Source organism: Marmota flaviventris, chromosome 8, assembly GCF_047511675.1.
Source record: "Marmota flaviventris isolate mMarFla1 chromosome 8, mMarFla1.hap1, whole genome shotgun sequence".
In the NCBI taxonomy this organism is placed as follows: domain Eukaryota; kingdom Metazoa; phylum Chordata; class Mammalia; order Rodentia; family Sciuridae; genus Marmota; species Marmota flaviventris.
In genome coordinates, this window is record NC_092505.1 from 57,799,230 (window position 1) to 57,823,994 (window position 24,765).

The following is a 24,765-nucleotide window of genomic DNA, read 5'->3' on the forward strand; positions in this document are numbered from 1 at the left end:
CTGAAAAAAAAAAGAAATTTCAATATCTGGAGTTCATGCTAGAAATTTTAATTGTATGAATAACAAAAACCTTTAAAAATAACTACCTTCAGCTCTCAGGCAAGCCTATGCATCTGAATTCAGAAAAAGTGTTCATTTACCTGGATTCTTCAAGGTTGATTATCCACACCAGATCACTACTTATTAGTGATTTTTACTGGTCTCAGAAGACTGTATTCTATAGAACTAAGGAGGTAACTTAGGCTGGACTATCCTTTAAACAGTATTCTACTAGCCCTTTTTTATTTTGTCCTTTCATATTATGTAGAGTAAGGGTGTTAACCCAGGCTGAAATATTTCAAGTATATATGTATGTATATGTATATGTGTGTATGTGTGTGTGTGTGTGTGTGTGTAGTGATATATAGTGTGACAGATACTTAAAAAAGGAAAGGTGGTAGATGAAAACACATTCTATTTAGGAAGTGCTTGTTCTTATAATTTAAACAACTTAAAAATTATAAAATTCAAAGTAACATTACATGATCTAACATCTCAGCTGTATTTTTAAATCCACTTGAAAACTAAATAACCTGTACAAATCCTAGAACTGAGAGGATAGGGTTGTGGGGTTAAGTGCTTAGTATAGGGTCAAGGTATAAAATAACAGCTCTCTCAAAAATCCTTGTATAAAAAGATGCCAAAATGTATACTACTCTGTAAAACCACATTTTCAAAACTACCTTTTCATAACTACCTGCTACAGAGAAATTTTTCTAAGTAGTGTCATGGGTCATATAATGGCGTATAATTCAGTCAATGAAGACCATATGTATAATGGAGCTATAAAATTCCTACCACCTAGTATGCTCCAGCCATCATAATATATTATTCATGTGGTTATGGTGATGCTCGTGTAGATCTACTGTGCTGCCAATTGCATAGGAGAGTAGCAATACAATTATGCACAGTATGTAATACTTGATAATGATAATAAATGACAATGTTACGGCTTTAAGTATTTACTATAGTACTCTACTCTACTTCTTTGTCATTGCTTCAATTTACTCCGTAAAAAATGTTTACTGTAAAACAATATGCTGTGTTATGGTGACAGCAACCTCATATAATTTGTGTTTACTAAGTCTCTTGGTTGCATCAAGAGGCCACATCTGATTGACTTATGACATTAGGTTTGTATAAGTACACTCTATGATGTTCACATGATGAAACTTCTAGTAATGCATTTCTTAATATAACCTTATCATTACATCAATATAACTACATGAATATCTTTGCATCCTTGATGTAGGTATGGCACAAATTAGGTTAAAAAGTCAAGAAACCCATATTTTAGAAGACATTTTACTTATTCCCAATGCTTATACACTGATGGCATTAAAATGACATTTTTTTTTCATTGAGCTGCCCTTGTCAAAACTGCTGCTTTGGTTTCTAATTTGTTTCCTATAGCAGACTGATACTAATGTGAAGGTTTCTTTGCATCATCCCATGGTAATTAGGGCTCAAAAAAATCCCGGCTCAAATTACTGCTTTTCTGATTTCTGTGAGTAATAAATTATCCTTTGTCTCTGCCATAGGAGCTGCATACCTTGCATCAGCATCTGTGAAACTGGCAACCTACCTTTATTAACTTGCACACAGAGTAAAATCTCAGAATCTATAGATCTTGATTCTCTAGAATGACAAAGGGAAGCCTCATAGGAGATACAATCAGAGAGACAGAGTGGTGCCAGATTATGCAGGTTCTTGTAGGACATGCTAAAGATTTAGACTTTTACTTGGAGTGATATAACTTAAATTTCATTTAACAGGATCATTCTTTCTGATGGGCATATTCTAAAGGGTATCAAAGTTAGAAAAAAGGAGAGCAGTGAAGAGATTAACATAATGATCCACGTGGAAAATAAATATAGCCCTCTTGAACTAGATGTAACAGTAGATATAGTGAGAAATGTCAGGATCTGAGAACATTGTGAAAGTTATGCCAGTAGGGTTTGCTAATAAATTGTATTTAAGATAGGAAAGAAACAGAGATCAAGGATGATTCAGATGTTTTTGATCTGAGCAACTTGAAGAACAGACTGACAATGGATATATAGGAAATACTGTGGAAAAAAAAGAGAAATATCAGAAGCTCAGTTTTGGACATGTTAAGTTTGAGGTGTTTATTAGATAAACAAGAGGATGTCAAATATCTAGATTCCTATGTCAGGAATTTGGGAACAGGTCCAAGCTATAAATATAAATACAAATAAAAACATATGATACATCAGATTATAAACGCATTTAAAATCATGAGGTTGGATAATTTCTTCTAGGCCTTCAATGTAAAGAGAAAAGAGAAAAAGTTAAAGGAGTCAGTCTTGGGGTATTATGTTGTTTTAAATCCAGTGCAATGAATTGAAAGAACCAATAAAGAAGACTGAGAAGGAACAGTTAGTACCACAGTAAGAAAAACAGATAAATATAAAGGTCTTTAATCTAATAAATGAGTGTTATAAGGTAGAGAGAATTGGTAATTTATATAATAGATTGCAGATATGTCAAGTAAGATGTGGCCTGATAATTTACCATTGGATTTACTTATTAAGTCAGTGGTCACCTATATGAAGGTAGTTTTGTTGAGTATGGGAGAAAGTATGATCAAAATGAGCTCCAAATAGATTAGGAGAATGAAATTAGAAACAGTGAATATACTACAAACATTTCAAAAATGAAATTTGCATTAAAAAAGAAGTGAAATAGGAGAATAGATTCAACAGAGGTTTTTCTTTTTTAGCGGGAGGAATAATGGTATATTTGTATGCTAATTCAGTAGAAAAAGACACATTTATTAAAAAGGAAATAGAGGAAAAATTTCTGGGTTGACATTGTTGAATAGGAGAAAAGGAGTATAATCTAGTGCACAACTGGAAAATTCTGTCTAGTTAGAAGCGTAGAGTTTACTAATAGTAACAGGAGAGAATAGGGAGATCATGGAGATATAGATATGTTATTTATCCTGTTCAGAGCTCTGTGTTACCGGTAATAAGGAAAGTGTAATAGATTAGTAGACAACAGAGTCAAGTAAGTTTTCATTTGTAGGATCAGCATCACCTGGGAGCTTGTTAAAAATGCAAATTCTCAGGCTCCACCCTAGACCCTATTGAATTAGAAACTCTAGGGTGGGGTCCACTACTAATCTGTTTTATTAACAAACCCTCCAAGTGATGAGAGAGAGAGAGAGAGAGAGAGAGAGAGAGAGAGAGAGAGAGAGAGAGAGAGAGAGAGAGAGAGAGGGTTTTCCTTTCTTGGGAGGTGTTTGATTACTGATTCCAATTCCTTACTAGTTATGGGTCTAATTCAGACTTTATTTCTTCATGATTCAGTCATCATAGGTTAAATGTTTCTAGAAAAGTATCTGTTTCTTTTAGGTCATCCGGTTTGTTAGTCCTCTCTCAAGATTCTTTTTGTTTCTATGGAATCAGTTATATAATGTTTTCCTCTTCATTTATGATTTTATTAGATGTCCTTTTTTATTAGTTGGTATAGCTAAAGGTTTATCAGTTTTGTCTTCTCAACTAGCACCTTGTTTTGTTAAAAAATTGGGCTAAGGATTTGGGTAAACATTTTTCAAAAGAAAAGTTAGGGTCTGGGCTATAGCTCAGTGGCAGAGCACTTGCCTACCATGTGTGAGGTACTGGGTAGATCCCCAGCACCACATAACAATAAATAAATAAAAAATGGACTTTATTAAAAAAAAGATGAACAATTGGACAACAGGTATATGCAAAGATGCTCAACATCATTGATCATCAAGGAAATAAACACAAATCATAACCATGATGAGATAAAATATCACATCTGTTATGACAGTTATTATTTAAAATCAAAATCAAAAGACAACAATGTTGGTGAAGTGTGGAGAAACTGGAACCCTCTACACTGATAGTAGGAATGCAAAATGGTGAGACTGCTATGAAAAAGAGTGTGAAAGTTCTTCAAAAATTAAAAAATAGAATTAACATGTAAAATTAAAAATGTAAAATTTACAAACAGAATTAACATGTAATCTAGCAATACTGCTTCTGGGTATGTATCCCAGGATCAGGATCTTGAGGAGATAGGTATTCCTATGTTCACTGTAGTACTATTCACAATAGTGAAGTTGTGAAAACAACCTAAATGTCCAAGAGATGAAAGGATAAAAAAGGAATAGATACATACAATGTAATATTATTCAGCCTTAAAAAAGAAGGAAATCCTATATTATTCAACAATATGGATGAATCTTGAGGATTTATATTAAGTGAAATAAGCTAGTCACAGAAGGACAAATACTGCATGATTCCATAAATGAGACATTTAAAATTGTCAAATCCATAGAAACAAAGAATAGAATGGTGGTTGCCAGGGGCTTGGAGAAGGGAAAATGGGGACTTGCTAATAAATTAGCATAAAATTTCAGGTATAAAAGACAAGTTCCAGAGATCTGAGGTGCAACATTATACCTATGAATAATACCATTGTTATGGTTTGGATGTGAGGTGTACCCGAAAAGATCACGTGTAAGACAATGCAAGAAGGTTCAGAGGAGAAATGATTGGATTGTGAGTCTTAACCCAATCAGTGACTTAATCCCCTGGTAGGGATTAAATGAGTGGTAACTGAAGTGGTAGGATGCAGCAGGAGGAGGTGGGAACTAGGGGCATAGGTTTGGAGTATATATTTGTATCTGGCAAGTGGAGATTTCTCTGCTTTCTGATCACCATGTGAGCTGCTTCTCTCTGCCATACTTTTCCACCATGATGTTCTGCCTCACCTCGAGCCCCAAGGAATGGAGCCAGCCTTCTGTGGACTAAGACCTCTGAAACTGTGAGGCCTCAAATAAACTTTTCCTCCTTTACAGTTGTTCTGGTCAGATCCTTTAGTCAGAAGCAGAAAACAACCATGGACAGTACCCAAAAGCTTGGCCAGTGAGTACTGGATGAAAAATAGATATTTCAGAGAGGGTGAAGCCTGGAACAACTATTACAGGTCAGTAAGGGAACGGTGAAGGATAAAATTTTACTTTAAAATTGAAATGGCTTTCATCACCTCTTTTTTTTTTTCTTATGAAACTCCAGTTTCATGTTTTATGTTTACTACTATGAATTATGACTTTCTCTCTTTCAATGGTTGATTATAGAATAAATTTGAACCCAGCCTCATAGCTTTCTCCTTTATAATTAATAGACTTTATTTTTAAGAGCAGTTTTAGTTTTACAAAAAATTGAGAGATAGTACGTAGAGATCCCATATATCTCTTTTTTCATTTCCCTATTTTACATTTTGCTTTTGTGTAATGTATCTATCATACTTGATGGACTGATATTGACACATTATTATTAACTAAAATTTTGAAAGAATAAAAACTGGCATTGAAACTTAAAGACAGCTTCTCATTAAGTTGATAAGGGAAAAATGATAAATATTTTACAAATTAAATGCTAAAATTTAAATCTTTAATTTTTAAAATCACTTTTGGTCTGAGTTTGTTTGCTACAAATGACAAAGAAATTCCCTACAAAATTGAGAGATCTGTTATATTAGTTCTGGGGATTGTTTATTTCTATCCTTGTGACTTAGAAAACAACATTTGCTAGAATATTTTTGAGCTTTGTGCTAAGGTTTTCCTCAGTGCTTTTCAGAAACTTATTGCCCAAAGTGTTGATTAGGTTGGCAGTTCCACAATTTACTACTGCAGCAATGGTGATAACTCTTTTACCCTGAAAAATAGGTAAGTTACAATATGACAATGTTGGAACACAATATGATTTTATGAAGTTCTCAATAGTTCCTATTACACAAAAGATTTAAATACATAACCTTTGTCCTAAATCAATGCAAATTATTGATACTTTATATCTAAATTTGAAAAAGTAGCCACAAGGGAATGAATGAATAAAAACTCTTACCACTTGACAATACCACAACCGGCTCTATAAACCTCTGTTCATCTGCTGATGGTAGGTTTAGGGAGATGATTAATACCATTCCCAGACTGGTTCCAACAAACAGACAAGGAGAGACAGTAGAGTCATTTTTCCGTGCGAAGGATTCCATGAAGTATAAAGCTGTAATTGCTTCTTTAGAATCTTTGTCAATACTGGAGATACTAGAGCTTCTGGAACGATTATATGAATTCTCTCGGTTTTCTATGGAAATTTAAAAAGACTAAAATGAAGTATCAGTGTATTTACAAAACAAGTAAAGTCAAATTTAATACATGAAAACCAAAAAGTGTGAATATAAAGAATTTAATTCTTCATTAATTGACTTGGAAGGTAGTTTATCCAGCTTTGCACCAGCTTATGTTGAAGGTGGAGAGACTGAAGCTGGAAAGCAGACTTAAATAGTCAAGCTTATAAGAATTTCTGATACAGTTTTAATTGCACTTCCTTCCTATCTCTCAATTGTTCAAAGTATTCCTAATGATTTATTGCAGTTCCAATGTACTGACAATATTATGGCTACTGACATGAGAGGAACAACCTGAAATATTCTGTGACAAATACATTGGATGATCTGGGGAAATTATGAGTGGAAAAATTAAAATTTTACCAAGGCCTAAATGCAAATAGTATTTTTCTGAATTTGTTTGAATCAAATCTAGTTCTAATTTTGCCTAGGACCAAAGGAGCTATAGACTATGCCATCCTGTCAGTGGTGGTAATCTTTCTGAGAGGGCTTTAGTCCACTTAAAGGAAAGAGAATGGCCTCAGATCCTCTTGCTTATCAACACTTGCTCATGTGCATACTCCAACAAGCATAAACTCACCCATTTTAATTAAATGTTAATAGTGTTGTACTGTTCTTTTACTGCTCCAGGGTATAAGCTCCTCTTATTTTTCTTTTTACTGTCTTCACTCTTTTCCCTCTTGATAGGTCCAAATGTGCCTCCTAATTATTTTTGTAAAAGAGACTAAATATGACTCCTCAGAATATTTTTCCATGAAACAAAATATAGTATTCTTAATTTTCCCTTTCTATGTCTCAGCAAATTTATAAGTTTTTCATAAAACTTAGAGATTAGAGGTAGATAATCTATTTATTTTATAGATTTGAAGACAGAGACTTAGAGTTCAGTAATTTCCCCAGAATCCAGCACAAATTAGAGGCACAAATATCTAAAACTCAAATTTGGCAGCACTAGTAAAGTGATTAAAAGAGCATTATTTCTTTTATAACCCTTACGTGTTGCTTCTAGTTCAACCTTCCAGCTAATATATTTTTCCCAAACTTTTAACTGGTGGTTTGTTACCATTTGAAAGTTCACAGACTCCTGTGAGAGAGGACACCATTATCTGCACGTTCACAGGGCCAGATTCAATACAACATAATGTTAAAGAAACAAAAATTGAACAATAAATTTTACTTTAAATATTTTGAAGAATATAGATTATCAAAAATCTTAAGAGGGGCTGGGATTGTGGCTCAGTGGTAGAACACTCATCTAGCACATGCGAGGCCCTGGGTTTGATCCTCAGCACCACATAAAAATAAATAAATAAAGGTATTGTTTCCAACCACTTTCAAAAAAATAAAAAATGTTAAAAAAATCCTAAGAGATATTAAATAAGGAATTATTCTTAGAATAGCAAATCATCCTAAAATGATTTTTTTCCCTTTCTCTCTTCCTAAAATTTCTTATTAACAGGAGAGCAGCAGCAAAGTTAAAAGATTCCCCTTTCTTTTCCTTTCTTAACAGCTCCAGTCTTTGGTTCTGGTACTTTATTCCATGGCCCCATACTCATTCCATAAAAAAGCAAACAGACCTTCCTTTTTAAAATATATGAAGATGAAGTTCTAAGCTTGAGAATAAAATATTTTTTCTTGATCACCTTCATTTGACAGTTGAGGAAATTAAGCTTGTAAGACACTAAATAACTATCTACAGATAGAGATGCTAATTTTTATTGGAAGGATAGAGAATAGATTAAGGCATAGGTTTTCTGTTTTATAGAGTGGGTGGAGTCTCTCTATAGTGGAGTCATTCTCATTTTAGAGATGACTAAAGAAGTGAGGTAAGAAATGGATTTGGAGTTAGCTGCAGCCCCACCAGGCTCTCAGTGACTCATTGTCTAGTAGATATTTGTATCTTTTCAATGTGATTTCCATTCCTTGTTCACAGCACTTGTTTCCATTGTAAACCAAATTTTATCTGTAACCAACAAAATTGCTATGTTTAGCCTACCTTCTGTTGTAACTGGTAAAGAAATCTCCATGCAAGCAGCTGACTGAGCCTTTCGAAATGGTGGTCTTGCAGGACCCCAGCGATTTATTTTTGAAACATCAGCACTAGAAAGACGTTTTCCAGAACTGCAACTCTGAGAGGTTGGACTTGTGCAATGTCCATTTACATGGTCTGTACCAAGAGGAAGAAGGCAGTGTAAATATCATAATTAAATCTTCACATAAAGGAACTGAAAGATGTAGATTAACAAATGAAAAGGAGTAAGAATCCCTTTTGTTCTGAACCATATAAATATGGCTCAGTCCTTGCTGTTTTTAGTTAGCAAAATATTTAAAATATATTTAATTTTAAGGAGTATTTTTATAATTTGACTAACATAGTTTAAAATTTATTCTACATCTCCACTATGTCCTTTATTATTTAATGGCAATATGAAATAAATTATAATCTTGGACTTTTGTTACATAAATTAAATATACTCTAATTTATGTAAGTCTTGGAAGCACTTTCAGTACCTAGAGTTTAAAATTTTTTAGAACAGGAACATTTTGTAGCTGAGAATAGCAATTAAGAATATTGGGAGCCAGGCTGTCTGGGCATAAATTCTAGTTCTGCATCTTATTAGCTATACAAATTACTAAAATTCTCCATGCTTTAGTTTCTTCATCTGTAAATCTGAAATATTATTATCTGCCCCATGGAGTTTTGTGATTTTTGTGTGTGTACATGTGTATACATATGTGTAATTGTACATGTCACATGCCCAAATACATGCTGGCATACAGTGCACACTGAAAAAATATTATTATTATTACTCTTGTCCCAGAGTATAAAACTGCTCATGTCCAAATGATTACTGTTTATTTAGGCCTTGTGAGTTAAGCTTTGATTTGACATAACTGAAAAAAGAACAAAACAAAAAGAAGAAAAAAAACCCTTGAGGGTGGGGTTATAGTCATGCTAGGGGTACTAGCATGCCCTGGGTTCAATCAACTAAAAATATATTTTCTTATGTTTCTTAAAGATAACAAATTGTGTTTCAAACATTACCTTATAATCTTGCAATACACAGAACACATTTTGAAATGTGCTTCTTTGGTCATCCAAAGGATGATAGTTACATGCAGAAGAATGCTTAATACTACAGTGGACACATGGAACTAGTATTTGGTATGTACTTATAGCTAGTCAAGGGCGATAAAGGAATTTTAATATGTTAGCATGTGTTTTTTTAAATGAGAGTTAATATCAAATATTTAATTAGTGGGAACATTATAATACTATCTCATTTAATCTTCACAAAATGCTTCAATAGAGGTGCTTTTATTATTATCATTCTAATAATACAGATAAGGAAATCAAGCTCAGAAAAAAGGGTTCAGCAAATTTTCTCCTATTACCTACATGGCAATTGTGTAGGCAGAATTCTAACCCAGATTTTCTCAGTTAATATCTGTATGCTTAAAAACTGGAGCACAGGGTTAGCTAAGTATTTGGCAATGGATAACAATTTTGAAGACATATTTAGTAGGGTTTGGGAAGCAGATGTAATAAACACTGAGATCCAAGCCTTTTAGAACCAATCACTCCCCATTTTGACATAATATCTCTGGAAAGGCAGAAATATTTCATGATGAGTTAGCCATGGTGAAGCTTTAGTCAAGAACTCTGAGATTCCTCTTCTTTATCAAATCTAGACTTATAAATAGGAAGAATACTGAGGTCAACAGCTGGCATGAACAACTTCGTATGAATTAGAAAATGGCAACTACTGTAGAGGGGCAATGGCAACAACATGCCCCCTCTGAACTAGCCACAACCCTGGGTATATCCTTTGAAAAAAAACTTCCTTTTTCACAGACATGAGACCCTGCTCTAGGGGTCACAGTTTGTTCAAAGGAAAGTGGAATGAATTTCAGCCCTCTCCATACAAAAGTATGGCAGAGCCTTGAGAACAGGGAAATTTATCCACTTAGCCAGAACTCTTTGGACTTGCTAAACCGAAGCCATACCTGCCTAGCTGTTACCATCTTTTGGTGGTTGTTTCATGTAAATATGTCTAATTTCAGCTCATAACAGAGCAGTATCAATTAATATTACTCAATATACTTTTTCTTTTTTTTTGCCCTATCTGCTGTGGTGGCCCAATTTCCCCCAGCTTCTCATTTTTGATTGGCTTACATTACCACACACAGGCACACCAAAGTTTTGTTTTCAATAGGGCTGATTAACATTTTAGTAGTTTAAATGTTTAAATATATAGGAATGAATTTTCATTTTTAATATCTCTATCATCTTGCCAAATATTCAAGATAAATGTGAATTGGTATAAAACATTTAGAAAGCCAAGCACAGTGGAGCATGACTACAATCCCAGAAGCTTTGGAGGATGAAGCAGGAGGATTGTGAGTTCAAAGCCAGCCTCAGCAAAAGTGAGGTATTAAGCAACTCAGCGAGACCCTGTCTCTAAATAAAATACAAAATAGGGCTGGGGATGGGGCTCGGTGGTTGAGTGCCCCTGAGTTCAATCCCGGTACCAAAAATAAAACAAAACAAAACAAAAAACCCCAAACTTTTAGAAAGAAATTTAGTTATAGCTTAGATACAGTCATTCTGGAAACTTATGATAAAGAAATAATGCTAAATACACAATAAAAATATAAATATCTATTGATAAAGATATTCACTACAGTGTTAGATTAAAGACTAATTGGAAACCAGTTATCCTTTACAATCGAACAAAAGGCTTTAGGTAAATTGTTGTATATATCCTATACAGAGATATACTGAGTATTATCGTCTTTTAAAATATTTTGAAATGCTTATAAAAACACATAAAATATGAATGCTATTATGTTTTGGTTATTTTCTGTTGTGCGCGCGCGCGCGCACACACACACACACACACACACACACACACACACACTACAGAACAACCACAAAAAACCACTCCAAAGTTGATGTGTAACAATAATAATTTTATTGTGCTCACAGATTCTGTAGGCCAGGACTTTTACTAACTAGGTAAGTGTGGATGTCTTATCTGCATGATGGCATGGGGGCATTAGTTGAGAATGCTTCACTGGATGGGGACTTTGATTCCTTTGTATTCTCACATGCCTGGCCCACAATCATGCAAAGGCTGAGATGGGTGGGAACTGTCAATGGAGGCAGTTCAAGAGGTTTATGCTTCAGAAGTTTTGGGAATGGTGGCCTCAGGGTAGTTGGTCAGACGTCTCAGGGTTCAAAGGGTCTGGAAAATAATTTTTAAGATGGGATGTAAGCCATTTTTCTGCTTCTTTGGACATTGCAATGATGGCTTTATTTGGTTTTGAAAGCAACTTTTCAGAGCCCAGTCAAGAGGCCACTTAGTATGTCAAAAGACAACTATTGTGGTAGATTCCTGATCTTACTTCTAGCAATATGTTCTTAAATTCAACAGTTGATTGGCAGTGATGTTCTGGTTTTTCACCTGTAGTAAAGGTGTCTGGTCCCTTAGTACATATGCATATTGACCTTATTCTAAAAGTCACACCTGTAGGCCAAGCTTAGAGTCCACATCTCTAGTTTCTTAAGGATCTGATAAGTACATACTTTCTTGTACTAATCTCTTTCTGCATGACATAGCCAGCCAGAATGAATGGCTCCTATTTCTTACAGCTGCCCCCTGATTATATTGGTGATTTAGTCCAGCTGTCATGTACTCCAGTAATATAACATGTAGAGAAAATTTAACATTCTAAAAATTTCAGCCTTAAAGCAATAATTAAAGTTAAGGGACATGGCTATTCTCTATTTTAGACAAAAATTCTCAAATTTTAAAAATTACACATTTAAAAAAATCATTAAATAAAGAAATGACTTACTAAAAATGTCATATTGTATTCAACTGAAGTTATTTTAAAAATTATCACTTACTAAGGCTTTGTAGAAGACTGCAAATAAAGATCTGATTTAATATGAGTTTTGTTAAACAAAATTTTTAATATACATTTCCCAGAAAATTAAAAATTCTATGCCATAGAGGTTGACTCTATGATGAAATAAATGTTGAACTAAATAAAAAATGAGCACTGGATTTTAAAAACCATGAAGATAAATAAAATACAAAACTCTGCACTTAACCATATAGCCAATATAAAACAATTGATTCAAATAATTGAAAATCCACATTAACTTTATTCTTGCCCTACTTTTATAGTCAATTCTTTTTCTCCTTCCTTCATCATTGTTCATGTAACCCTAGTTAGGGGACAAGGCTTATCAATCAATTTAATGTTGGTTGGTTGTCTGATTTTGTTTAAGCAAGAAAAGAATTTCTCAAAGTATATTCACAGTTCAAAATCTCAGGGAGGGGCTAGGGTTGTGGTTCAGTAGTATAGCACTTGCCTTGCATGAGTGAGGCCCTGGATTCGATCCTCAACACCACATAAAAATAAATAAATAAAAATTAAAGATATTAAAAAAAATCTCAGGGAGAACCTATGAGGTATATTCAGAAGCTTTGCAGGCCAAAATAATGTTCAACCACACTAGAGGTCATAGAGTAAGAATACAATTTATATGTGCTTTTTGTCTGGATTCTTTCATGTTGTATGTGTCAATCATTTTTTAAAAAATAATATTGATTTTTTAGTTGTAGTTGGACACAATACTTTTATTTATTTATTTTTATGTGGAGTTGAGGATCAAACCCAGGGCCTCGCACCTGCTAGGCAAGTGCTCTACTGCTGAGCCACAATCTCAACCCCCTAGTCATTTCTTTTTATTGCTGAGTAGTATTCCACTGTCTGGATATGCCACAATTTAACAAGTCATCCACCTTTTGATGGATACTTGGGACTTTTCAGACATCAATTATCTTTCAGAGAGATTTAAAAATGAAGTAAATATTCTTGCTTACCCACATATTTACCATTTATAATGCTCTTCATTCCTCTGTGTAGATTCAGATTACCCTCAGAACTGTTTTCCTTCTCTCTGAAAGACTTGCTACAGCATTTCTTAAAGCACTTTATATTTGGTGCTGGATTCTTTCAGCTTTTGTTTCTCTGAAAAAGCATTGGTTTCACCTTCATTTTAAAAAGATATTTCTGTTGGGTACAAAATTCTAGTTGGACAATTTTTCCTTCAATAGTTTAAAAATGTTCTTCCACTGTCTTCTAGTTTGTGTTAAAGTGGAGAAGTCCAATTTGTTCCTATATTTGTACCTCAATATATTAATGTCTTTCCCCATCCAGATGTTTTTAAGAATTCCAATTATGATGTAACTTGTACAATTTTCTTTATATTTCTTGTGCTTGAAATTCATTAAGTTTCTTGGATCTGTGGATTTATACTGTTCACCAAATTAGGAACATTTTTGACTTATTCAAACATTATTTCTGCACCACACATTTTCCCCTCCTGAGAGTTTTATTTCATCTGAGTTAGGCAACATGGAGTTGGCCAGCCTGTCACTAATTCTCTGTGAACAATTTTTGATCTTTTCATTCTTTTGTTTCATTTTAGATAGTGTATCTTAGCATATAGTAATGTTTTATTTTGCAGTATCAATTCCACTATTAAGCCCATCCAGTGTATTTTCATCTTAGACGTTATGTTTTTGATTTTTAGAAGTTTAAGTTAGGTCTTTTTGATATTTCCATTTACTTCTTAATATGCTTGTGCTTTCTTCTACCTTCTTGAGCACATGGAGTGTATTTTAAATAATAATTTAATGTCTTTGTCTATAAATTCTATCCTAAGTGCCATTGCTGAGTCAGTTTCTATTGATTAATACTTTCTCATCATAGATTATAATCTTCTGCTTCATTGAATGCTAGATATTGGAAATTTTATGTTATAAAGTGCCTTTTTGCCTTTTTCTCTGTTGCTTAAATATATTTAAACTTTCCTTAAGGGCACAATAACATTTCTTAGAATTTTTTTTTCTCTTTTGCTTTTCATTTTAGGTAATTGCAGATACACACTAAGTTGCAAAAAAAAATGTACAGCATAGGAGAATAGCATGTGCATAAGTGAAATGAATGATCAATGATAATGGGACAGGAAGGAAGAATTAAGAATACTTTGATATTATTATAAGGTACTTGCACTATCTATAAAACAGTATTATGTTATTTAAAAGAGAACTTGGATTAGTTGTAAAAGTATATTGAAAACTCTAGGACAATGGGAAAAAAAGTAAAAACAAATAATAATTGATACGAGAAAAAGAAATCCTATAAAATTCTCAGAACCCATATCACCCCTCTCCCAACTCCAAGCAGCCCAGCATGGAGAGACATGCCCTCCACTAGTGGGTTAGAGAGAGAATTAAGATCAGGCCTTACACATGAAATGTACCATGCTACCACGCAGCATTGGAGAAATGCAGTGATGGATAAAGCCTCCAACCAACTTGCAGACTGAGCAACTAAAATTGCATTAGGCCAAGTGATGACTGCTTTCACCACTCCTCCTCTAACCTCATGGCAGAGTAGGGAGCAAGACTTTACCCACTGGGGTGCAAGGCACAAAAGATAACAGGGGATTTATCTTGGACTATAGTGCCAGGCCCATTATTGTAATACCCAACACCTGGTAGAAACTAAAGGCCCATGTACAGGCCAGAGCTTATAGATTGAGCCTCTATATCAACCCAGGAATCGGGAGAAGATCTGTGCATTGGTTGCATAGACTTAAGTTTTAATCTGCATCATTTCTAGCCTTGGAGTGGGCTTGAGGCACAACTTTCCTTCTCCTGAGATTGTGCAGGCTCCTGTACCTATGAGACTCAGGTGTGACCATGCTTAGCATCAGCTCTGGTGGCCAGGGGAGAGCCTTCACCAACACTATCTCAACCATGGGCAGCATATCATAGTATAAAATCCATTTTTTGGGAATAAGACAGATTACTAAGCACAAGACTTTGCCCTGGGATTTACTGCTGGGCTGGTGAAACTTAATGCTAGGTATATCCTAACAGCCCATATCTCTAGGCTGGAATGAAGATGGAGTCTCTGGAACTATTTCAGTGACAGGGGAAGACACGCAGCCCTAGTCTATTAGCAGCAATTTTTATTGGCTGCAGTAGTTTAGGGCCACAATACACCTCGGCAATAAGCAGCACATAGAAATGTGGGTCTTGATCTTACTGCAGTGTTGTGCTGGTTTTGGTAAGTTGTGGGCTCAGGGTATAAAACACAGCTTGGTGACATTGGTGGTAAGAAATGTGCTAGAGGAGACTGGGGTTGGTCCATCCATGGTGACTACCCATAGCCAGGCAGAATTCTGCAGTATATTTCCACAGATGTAACTGTCAACAACTGGGCCTATCCTGGACTCAGCAAGAAACTTATGGGGATAAACTACTCTTTCTAAGTATACTACTGGTTGTCTCTAAACAACAAATCAATAGTGTATTTGGGACAAATCTGGGCTTAGATTGCCCTTTAGTACTGAAATAGTGACGACACACCACCAGCAGGCTCCAGGCAAATCTGGACCTGGATACTAGCCTGTTCTGAATCATAGAAATGATTATAGTCTCAGAGAAAATAAGGAGACTGCTTGGAATTCCTGGAAGGAAAGATACAAACAATCCAGGTTGGGAAGACTGGAATAAACACCTGATTCTTTATTGCTCATGCCAATAAGCATCAAAATGATTTTCAAATGAGGTGCCAGAGACAAACTAGATAGTATGATAGTCAACTTTTCATCACTGTGACAAACTACTTGACAAAAACAACTTAAAGGAGGAAAGATTTAATTTGTCTCAAAATTTCAGAGTTTTTGGTCCATTGTTTTTTGACTGAGGCATGGCAAAACATCATGGCAATAAGAATATGTGGCAGAGAAGGCTGTTTACCTCATGGCAGCCAAAGAACAAAGAGAAAGGAAGAGAGAAGGGGCCAGGGACAAGGTATAGTCCCAAAGGGAATATCCCCAAAGACCTACTCCCTTCAACTAGGTCCTACCTCCTATAGTTTCCACTACCTCTGAATAGTCCAAAGTATAAATCCATTGATGATTAATCCATGATGATGCAGTAGATGAGGTTAAAGCCTTTGCATGCAAATCAATTCCTAAAAGTCTCACCTTTGAACATTACTGTATGGATACCAAGTCTTCAACATATGAGCTTTTTTAGGAAAAATTCCAGATACAAACCATAACAAATAGTGATAAGCATGGAAAAATCAAGAGAATTGAAAATTGTTTTAAGGAAAAATCAACAAACTTAAAGAAAATTTGGAAACATTTCAATATTCTAACAGAAATTTAATAAAGAGATGAAAGCAGTTTAAAAAATCAAACAAATTCTTGAGCTGAAAAATATACTCAGTAAAAATAAAAACACTTTGGAAGGCATCAATAAGAGGATAGATCAAACAGAAGATTTAGTAAACTCAAAGCTAAGTTATTTGAAAATATACAGTTTGAAGAGAAAAGTAAAAAATAATGAAGAGGAGTGAAGAAAACTTATGTAAACATTAGGATAGTATTAACGGGGAAATATTTGGGTTATTAGGGTTCAAGGACTTTAAAATGTCAAAGGGGTATGTTGTTATTTCTTTTTTCTTTATTTGGCATGGTGGATTGAACTCAGGGGCAGTCAAACACTGAGTCACATCCCCAGACCCTTTTAAAAATATTTTATTTAGAGACTGAGTCTCACTGAGTTGCTTAGCACCTTGCTGTTGCCGAGACTGGCTTTGGACTGGCCTCAGCCTCCCAAGCTGCTGGGATTATAGGTGTGTTGTTATTTCTTATTCTATTCTACTAGAGTAAATTAATTATGAAGGAAGATAAGATATGGAGAAAGCAAGGAACTACAACAAAATAAGAAACAAGTTATGTAATGGCTATAGTAAAACCTTACCTATAAATAGTTACCATGAATGTAAATAGATTAAATCCTACAATTAAAAGACAAAAGAACTAAATAGATAAACAACAATAAAACAAATAAGACACAACTGCATACTGCTTACAATAAACTCATCTTATCTTTAAGGACATACATACACTGAAAGTAAAGGGATGGAGTTAGATATCCCATGCAGATGTAATTCAAGGAAAGAAGTAGCCATAATAATATAACAATAATTTTTAAATACAAAGCAGTAAAAAGAGACAAAATAGGTCATTATATAAGAATAAAGGGATTAATTCAGCAAGAAGAAAGTATAATACTGAATGTATATGTTCCCAATACTGGATCATCCCAATATATAAACCAAATATTAATAGACCTCCCCTTCTGTAGGCTCTCACTTCATGCTGTTACCTTTGCTCTGTAAAGCTTTTTAAATCTGATGCCATTCTCCTATTGATTCTTGGTTTTATTTCTTCAGCGTTAAGATTTTTATTAAGGTAGCTGGTGCCTGCACCAATATGTTGTAGTATTGACCTTATGTTTTCTTTTAACACTTGAAGTTTTTCTGGTCAATTTCCTAGGTCTTTGATTCACTTGGAGTTGACTTTTGTGCAAGGTGAGAGATAGGCATCTAGTTTCACTCTTCTCCATGTGGATATCCCGGTTTTCCTAGTACCATTTGTTAAAAAGGGTATTCTTTCTTCAATTTATGTATTTGGCACCTTTGTCAAAGATCAGATGACAGTATCTATAAATTTATCTCTGTGTCTTCTATTCAGTAGGTCTTCATGTCCATTGTTATGCCAAATACCATGGTGTTTTTGTTACTGTATCTCTAGAGTATAATTTGAGATAGTGATGTGTCCAGCATTGCTTTTATTATTATTACTTTGGCTATTCTGGATCTTTTATTTTTCCAAATGCATGATAGGACTGTTTTTTCTAGTTCTGTGAAGAAGGACATTGGTATTTTGATTGGGATTGCATTAGATCAGTAGACCACTTTTGGTAATATGGCCTAAAATTTTGATAATATTAATTCTGCCTATCCAATATCTCCATGGGAGATCTTTCCATCTTCTAAGGTTTTCTTCAATTATTTTCTATGGTGTTCTATAACTTTTATTGTAGAGGTTTTTCATTTCATTGGTTAGGCAATTCCAAGATATTTCATTTTCTCAAGGCTATTGTGAATGAAATTGTTTTCCTGTTCTTTTTCAGCGGATTCATTATTAGAGTATAAGAAAGCAGTTGATTTTTTTATGTTGATCTCATATCCTGCAACTTTCCTGAATATGGTTATGACTGGTAGAATTTTTTGGGGTTTTCTAAATATAGAATTATGTCAACAGAAAACAGACATAAATTGACTTTTCCCATTTGTATTTCTTTAATTTCCTTTTCTTTCCTGATTGCTCTGGCTAGAGTTTTAAGAACTATGTTAAGTAGGAGTGATGAGAAAATGCTTTCAGCTTTTCTCTGTTCAATATGATTTTGACTTTAATTTTTCATATTTAGCCTATATAATGTTGAAGTAAGTTCCATCTACCCCTAGTTCCTCCAGCGCTTCTCATGTGAATATGTGCTGAATTTTATAAGATGCTTTTAATGTATTTGAGATGATCATGTGATTTTTGTCCTTAATTATATTTATGTGACGAATTTCATTTATTGCTTTACCTATGTGAACCAACCTGGGATCCCTGGGATGAAACAAACTTGATTGTGGTGTAAAATCTTAGTATGTTTTTGAATGCAGATTGCTAATATTTTATTAAGTATTTTGTGTCTATATTCATTATAGATATTGATTTTCTTTGCTTAACGTGTCTTGTTTGTTTGGGGGAATAGGAATTGAATCCAACGGTACTTAGCCACTGAGCTACATCCCCAGTCCTTCTTTTAAAATTTGGGACAGGGTCTCACTAAGTGGCTTAGAGCCTCACTAAGTTGCTGAGGTTGGCTTTGAACTTGCAATCCTCCTGCTTCAGCCTCCTGAGCCACATGCCTGTAAAGGAATGTGCTACTATACCCAGTGCTTCATGTGTCTTCACAGAATTAATTTGGGTGTATTCCCTCCCTTCCTATTTCGTGGAATAATTTGAGGAATACTGGTATTAATTCTTCCTTAAAAATCCAGTAGAATTCAGCTAAGAATCCATCTGGTCCTGGGCTTTAATTTGGTGGGAGGCTTTTATGACTCCTTTAATTTCATTGATTAATATGGATCTGTTTAGGTTTTCTATATTCATTTGGTTCATTTTTGTTAAGTTGTATGTGTCTAGAAACTACATCTTCTAGAATTTCCAGGTTTTTGGAGTGTAAGTTTTAAAAATAGCTCTTGATGATGCTGTGGATTTCAGAAATTTCCAAGGTAAACTTCCCTTTTCATCTTCAATTTTGTTGATTTTGGTGTTCTTTTTCTTTTTCTTTTTTTTGGTTAGTTTGGCTAGGAGTCTATTAATCTTGTTTACCTTCTCCAAAGAATCAGATATTTATTACACTAACTCTTTGTGTTAATTTTATAATCTTGATTTCTATAATTGTGGCTCTGATCCTAATTTTTTCCTTCTTCTACTGGTTTTGGAATTACTTTGTTCATGATTTTCTGGGGTCTTGAGATGTAACATAGAATGTTTCTTTGTGATTTTCCTTTTTCTTCTTCTTCTTTTTCTTAATGTGGGCATTTCATAGTATCCAGAGATTTTGATACATTGTATCACTATTTTTGATTCTAGAAATTAAGATTTCTCCTCTTATTTTCTTTATGACCCATTCTTTATTCAAGAATATTGATCAGGGCTGGTGATGGCTCAGTGGTAGAATGCTTGCCTAGTGTGTGTGCGATGCCCTGGGTTCGATCCTCAGCACCACATAAAAATAAATAAAACAAAGGTATTGTGTCCAACTACAACTAAAAAATAAATATTTTTAAAAAAGAGTATTGATCAATCTCTGTGTTTATGTGATCGCTCTAATTTTTCTTGTTGATTTTTAATTTTATTCCATTATAATCTGAAAAGATGTAAGAGATTATATTGATTTTTTTTGGTAATAGCTAAGTGTTATGGTTTTGATGTGAAGTGTGCCCCAAAAGCTCATGTGCAATAGGGCTTAGAGGTTAAATGATTAGGTTATGAGACCCTTAATCTAATCAGTGCATTAATTCACTGATAAGGATTAACTGGATGGCAACTATAGGCAGGAAGGGTGTGGCTAGAGGAGATGGGTCTTTGTGGGCATGCCTTTGGGGTATATATTTTTCCCATGGTGAGGAGAGTCCCCCCACCCCATACTCTGCATCCTGGTGCCGTGACATGAGCCAATTTCCTGCGCAACACTCTTCTGCCATGATGATCTATTTTCCTTAGGTCCCAAAGAATAGAGTTGGCCATGTACAGACTAAGATATCAGAAACTGTGAAAATCCAAATAAACTTTTCTTCCTCTGTGTTCTCATCAAGTCTTTTGGTCACAGCAATGAAAAAGGTGACTGAAATAGTAAGACCTCCTTTGTGATCTAAAAATTATCTATTTTTGAGAAAGTTCCATGAATACTGCTGAAGAAAAAGTAGATGCAGATGTATGTGGATGAAACAGTCTATTCATTGTATTAAGGTCAGAAGTACTGATTTGATGACTTAGCTGTTGGTGAGTAGGATATTTTGAAATCATCTAGTATTATTGTACTGGGTTCTGAGTCTTTTTTTTCTATGTAATTAGGTGCACCAATATTAGGAGTATAATATTTACTATCGTTATATCTTCTTGGACTATTTCCTTTCCAGTAAATAGTGACTTTCTTGTTTACTTTTTGTTTGAAATCTACTTTGTTAGGTATTTGACTATCTACTCTTGCTTGTTTGCAGATACCATTCACATGGAACATTTTTTTTTCCCATGCTTTTCTTTTCAGTCTGTGGATGTCTTTGCCTATGAGATGAGCCTCTTTCAAACAGCATGTAATTGGGTCTTATTTGTTAACCCACTCTGACAATCAATGTCTTTTAATTAGAGATTTGAGACCATTTATATTCAGAGTTATTATGGAGAGAGGTTTATTATTTCTTGACATTTTGATTTATTTTACATATTTAATTTGTTCTGAATTTTCATTTATTTAACTGCCCTTCTCGTGATCTTCACCCATTCAGGACTTGTGAGGTTTGTTTTTGAGTTCTTCTGTGTGTAGTATTAAGTATTTTACATAGTGATGGCCTAGTGGTCACTAATTCTCTCAGTTTAGTTTTATTGAGAAGAGGTTCTGTTTCTCCTTTGATTTTTGAATGATGGTTTTGCTGTGTATAGCAATCATAGTTGGCATGTGTTTTCTTTCAGAGCTTGGATTGTCTCCTTTCTAGCCCATCTGGAGTTTGAAGTCTGATTTGCAAAGTCAGAAGTAAGTATTATTGGTTTATGTCTAAATGCTGTCTGACATTTTTTCTTGTGGGTTTTAATATTCTATCTTTATTTCCTATGTTGGGCATTTTGATTATGATGTGTCTTTGAAAGGTTATTTTTTAATCTTGTTTGTTAATATACCCTATCTTTGAGGTATGATGTTCTATTCTGTTAGTGATGCTTTCAATTGGGTTTTTATTTGATTTATTGTGTTTTTCATTTTTAGGATTTCTGATTTGTTTCTTTTTAGAATCTCTCTCTATTGAAATGGCCTTTTACTTTCTATATTTGCTCCCTTATTTCATTATTTAGATCTTTTTAGCTCATTAATCATTTTAATGATCAGTTTTTTTATAGTCTTCCTCTCGAATTTCATCCCTGTCAATATACGTGGATTCCTCTGTTGGAGGTTGTAAATTTTGGGATGATACTATTTTTTGCCTGTTCCTTCATATGTTCAGAGGTCTTATACTTGCATATCTGCTGAGATTGATTCCTTTTCTTCTTTTATGAGGGAGTCATTTTTGTGAGTAATCCTATGTTATCAGTATACCTTAGCTTCAATACATAGCCTCAGTGTAGTCCAAGTGTTAATTTCAACCTCCAGTGCTTCTTAGAAAGGAAAGAGTGCCAGTGAGAAGATATATCTGAATATTCTTAAACAAATTCTGCCAAGCAGGGTCAAGGCATTCCCTCTCCTTGGGAGAAAATGGCCATGTGCCAGAATGTTGACAGTTTCACAGATCTATTCATTTTATTTTGTGTTGGATGTGTGAAGACCTTTGGAATTATAGCTTTACAACGAGTATGACTCGCATATATTCTCTAACATCATATTCTGTGTCAATGATAATAAATCCATCAGTTTCCTCAGAATTGACTCTCAGAATTCCACCTCCCCAGGAGGATCAGACAGAAGGATCAGAGAGACAGGAGTATCAGAAGTTGTAGACCAGTCTGACAATTTAGCAAGATCCTTTGTCAAATACAATAAGAACTCTGGGGGCTGTTGCTCATTGGTAGAGCACTTGATGAGCATATGCAAAGCCACAGATTCAAACTATAGCATTTCTTGGCTTCTGAGGTGTCCAGCATCTTCTTTAGAGATATCCTAGCCCCTAGAGGTCCCAGGCCAACAGAGGCTATGGTAGAGTAATCCTGAACAGAGAAGAGAGAGCCTAGAGAGAGACCTCTCTTCTTTTATTATTATATTTTTTGTTTTAATTATATATGTATTATATATAATATGCACATATTATATATATAGTGGTTTATTCACACATAGACACAGCATAATTTGGTAAATTTCATTCCCCAGTACTTCCCCATATCCTCCTCTCCATCTTTCCTATTAATCCTCTTCCTCTACTCTATTGCTTTCCATCTAATATTTATAGCAGCATAATTCTCAATATCCAAGATATGAAACCAGCCTAGGTGTCTATCAATAGACAAACAGATAAATAAAATGTGACTACACACACACACACACACACACACACACACAATGGAGTTTTACTCAGACATAAATAATAATGAAATTATGTCATTTGTTGATAAGTAAAATAAGTCAGACTCAAATAGTCAAGGGTCAAATGTTTTCTCTCTTAAGAGAAAGGAAGAGAGAAATAATCTTATAAAAATATATTTTCAGGGGCTGAGGCTGGGGCTCAGTGGTAGTGCACTTGCCTGGCATGTGTGAGGCACTGGGTTCGATTCTCAGTACTACATATAAATAAATAAATAAATGTCTATCAACAAGTAAAAAACTATTTAATTTCCCCCCCAAAATATCCATAATGTACAAGGAACAAAAGCAAAACAAAACTAAAATGAACAACCTGATTAAAAATGGTTTATAGATCTAAATAGATATTTAGACATGCAAACGGTCACAAGATCTATGAAAAATTCATCAACATTGCTAATAACCAGGGAAATGCAAATAAATACCACAATGAGATACTAGCCCACCCAAGTCAAAATGGCTATTATCAAAAATACTAAAAACAACAAATGTAGATGAAAATGTGGAGAAAACGAAACTCTTGCCACTATTGTTGGGAATGTAAATTCTCATAGCCATTATAGAAAACAGAATGGGAAGGTTCCTCAAAAATGTGAAAGCAGAACTAGAATAAGATCTGGCAATTCTTCTAATGGGTATATATCTAAAAGAAATGAAATCAGAATGTGGAAGATACATACACATGTTCATTGCAGCAGGTTCTCTAGAGCACTACCCAACAACTTGAGTATTCATAAATTAATGAAAGAATAAAAAATGTGGTATATACACACAAATGGAATACTATTCAGCAATAAAAAGACTGCAATTCTGTCATTGATTCAACATGAATGGAAGATTATGTCATATAAAGTAAGCCAGGCACAGAAAGAAAAGTACCATATGATCTCAGGCATATGTAAATCTAAGAAATGCTCCCATAGAAATCAAGAGTATAATACTGGTTGGTAGAAGATGGGGAGAGATGATAAGGAGGATGGGTAATGGGAAAAATTTGATCAAATAGGTTGTAGTTATTATTTATGACTAGGTAAGTATAGTTAGGAGAAATGTTTTGTTGTATTGTAAGGTGGCTACAGATAGCAATAACATATTGCACACTTGAAAAAGGTACAATAAAGGATTTTGAAAGATTTGCCATAAAGAAATGATATGTATTTGAGAATATTAATATGTTTAACCTTATTTAAACATTATGCAATTATACATGTACTGAAACAGTAAATGGAATCCCATTGCTATGTATAGTTTTTATGTTTTTCTATATTAATAAAAAAATTGAAAATGACAAGAAAAAAAGACTCAGAAAATCTCAATAGAGCCTAAGTGAACTATGGGGTCATAATCAAGTGGGACAACATTGCCATTAGGTAAGCCCCATAAGGAGAGACAAAAGGGGGAAGAGAGAATATTTAAAGAAATAATGATAATTATTATCCAAAGTATAGGTATGAAGACATGAATTGGTGTGAATATACTATGTATACAACAAGGGGAAATGAAAAATTGTGCCCTATATGTGTAATAAGAATTGTAATGCATTCTGCTGTCATATATATAAAAAAATAAATAATGGGTGAAAACTTCCAAAATTTGATGAAAGACATTTGACAAATATAAACATTCAAGAAGTTCAATTAACTCCAAGGAAGGTAAACTCAAGGAGACTCATATTTCTCCACATAATAAAATTTCAAAAGTCAGAGACAAAAAGATATGAAAGCATTAAGAGAGAAGTGACTTGTCACATACT

General features: G+C 34.2%; 1 protein-coding gene across 2 annotated transcripts in view; it reads right to left on the reverse strand.

Annotated features, from left to right (window-relative positions):
* Positions 1-24,765, reverse strand: part of Stxbp5l (syntaxin binding protein 5L) — a 334,167-nt gene that overhangs the window by 12,621 nt on the left and 296,781 nt on the right. For both annotated transcript variants that reach the window (XM_027936010.2, XM_027936009.2), the window contains 2 exons: positions 8,219-8,389; positions 5,940-6,179 (listed from right to left, as the gene is read on the reverse strand). In XM_027936010.2, coding sequence (XP_027791811.1) covers positions 5,940-6,179; positions 8,219-8,389 — 411 coding nt within the window. The remainder of the gene's footprint in view (positions 1-5,939; positions 6,180-8,218; positions 8,390-24,765) is intronic.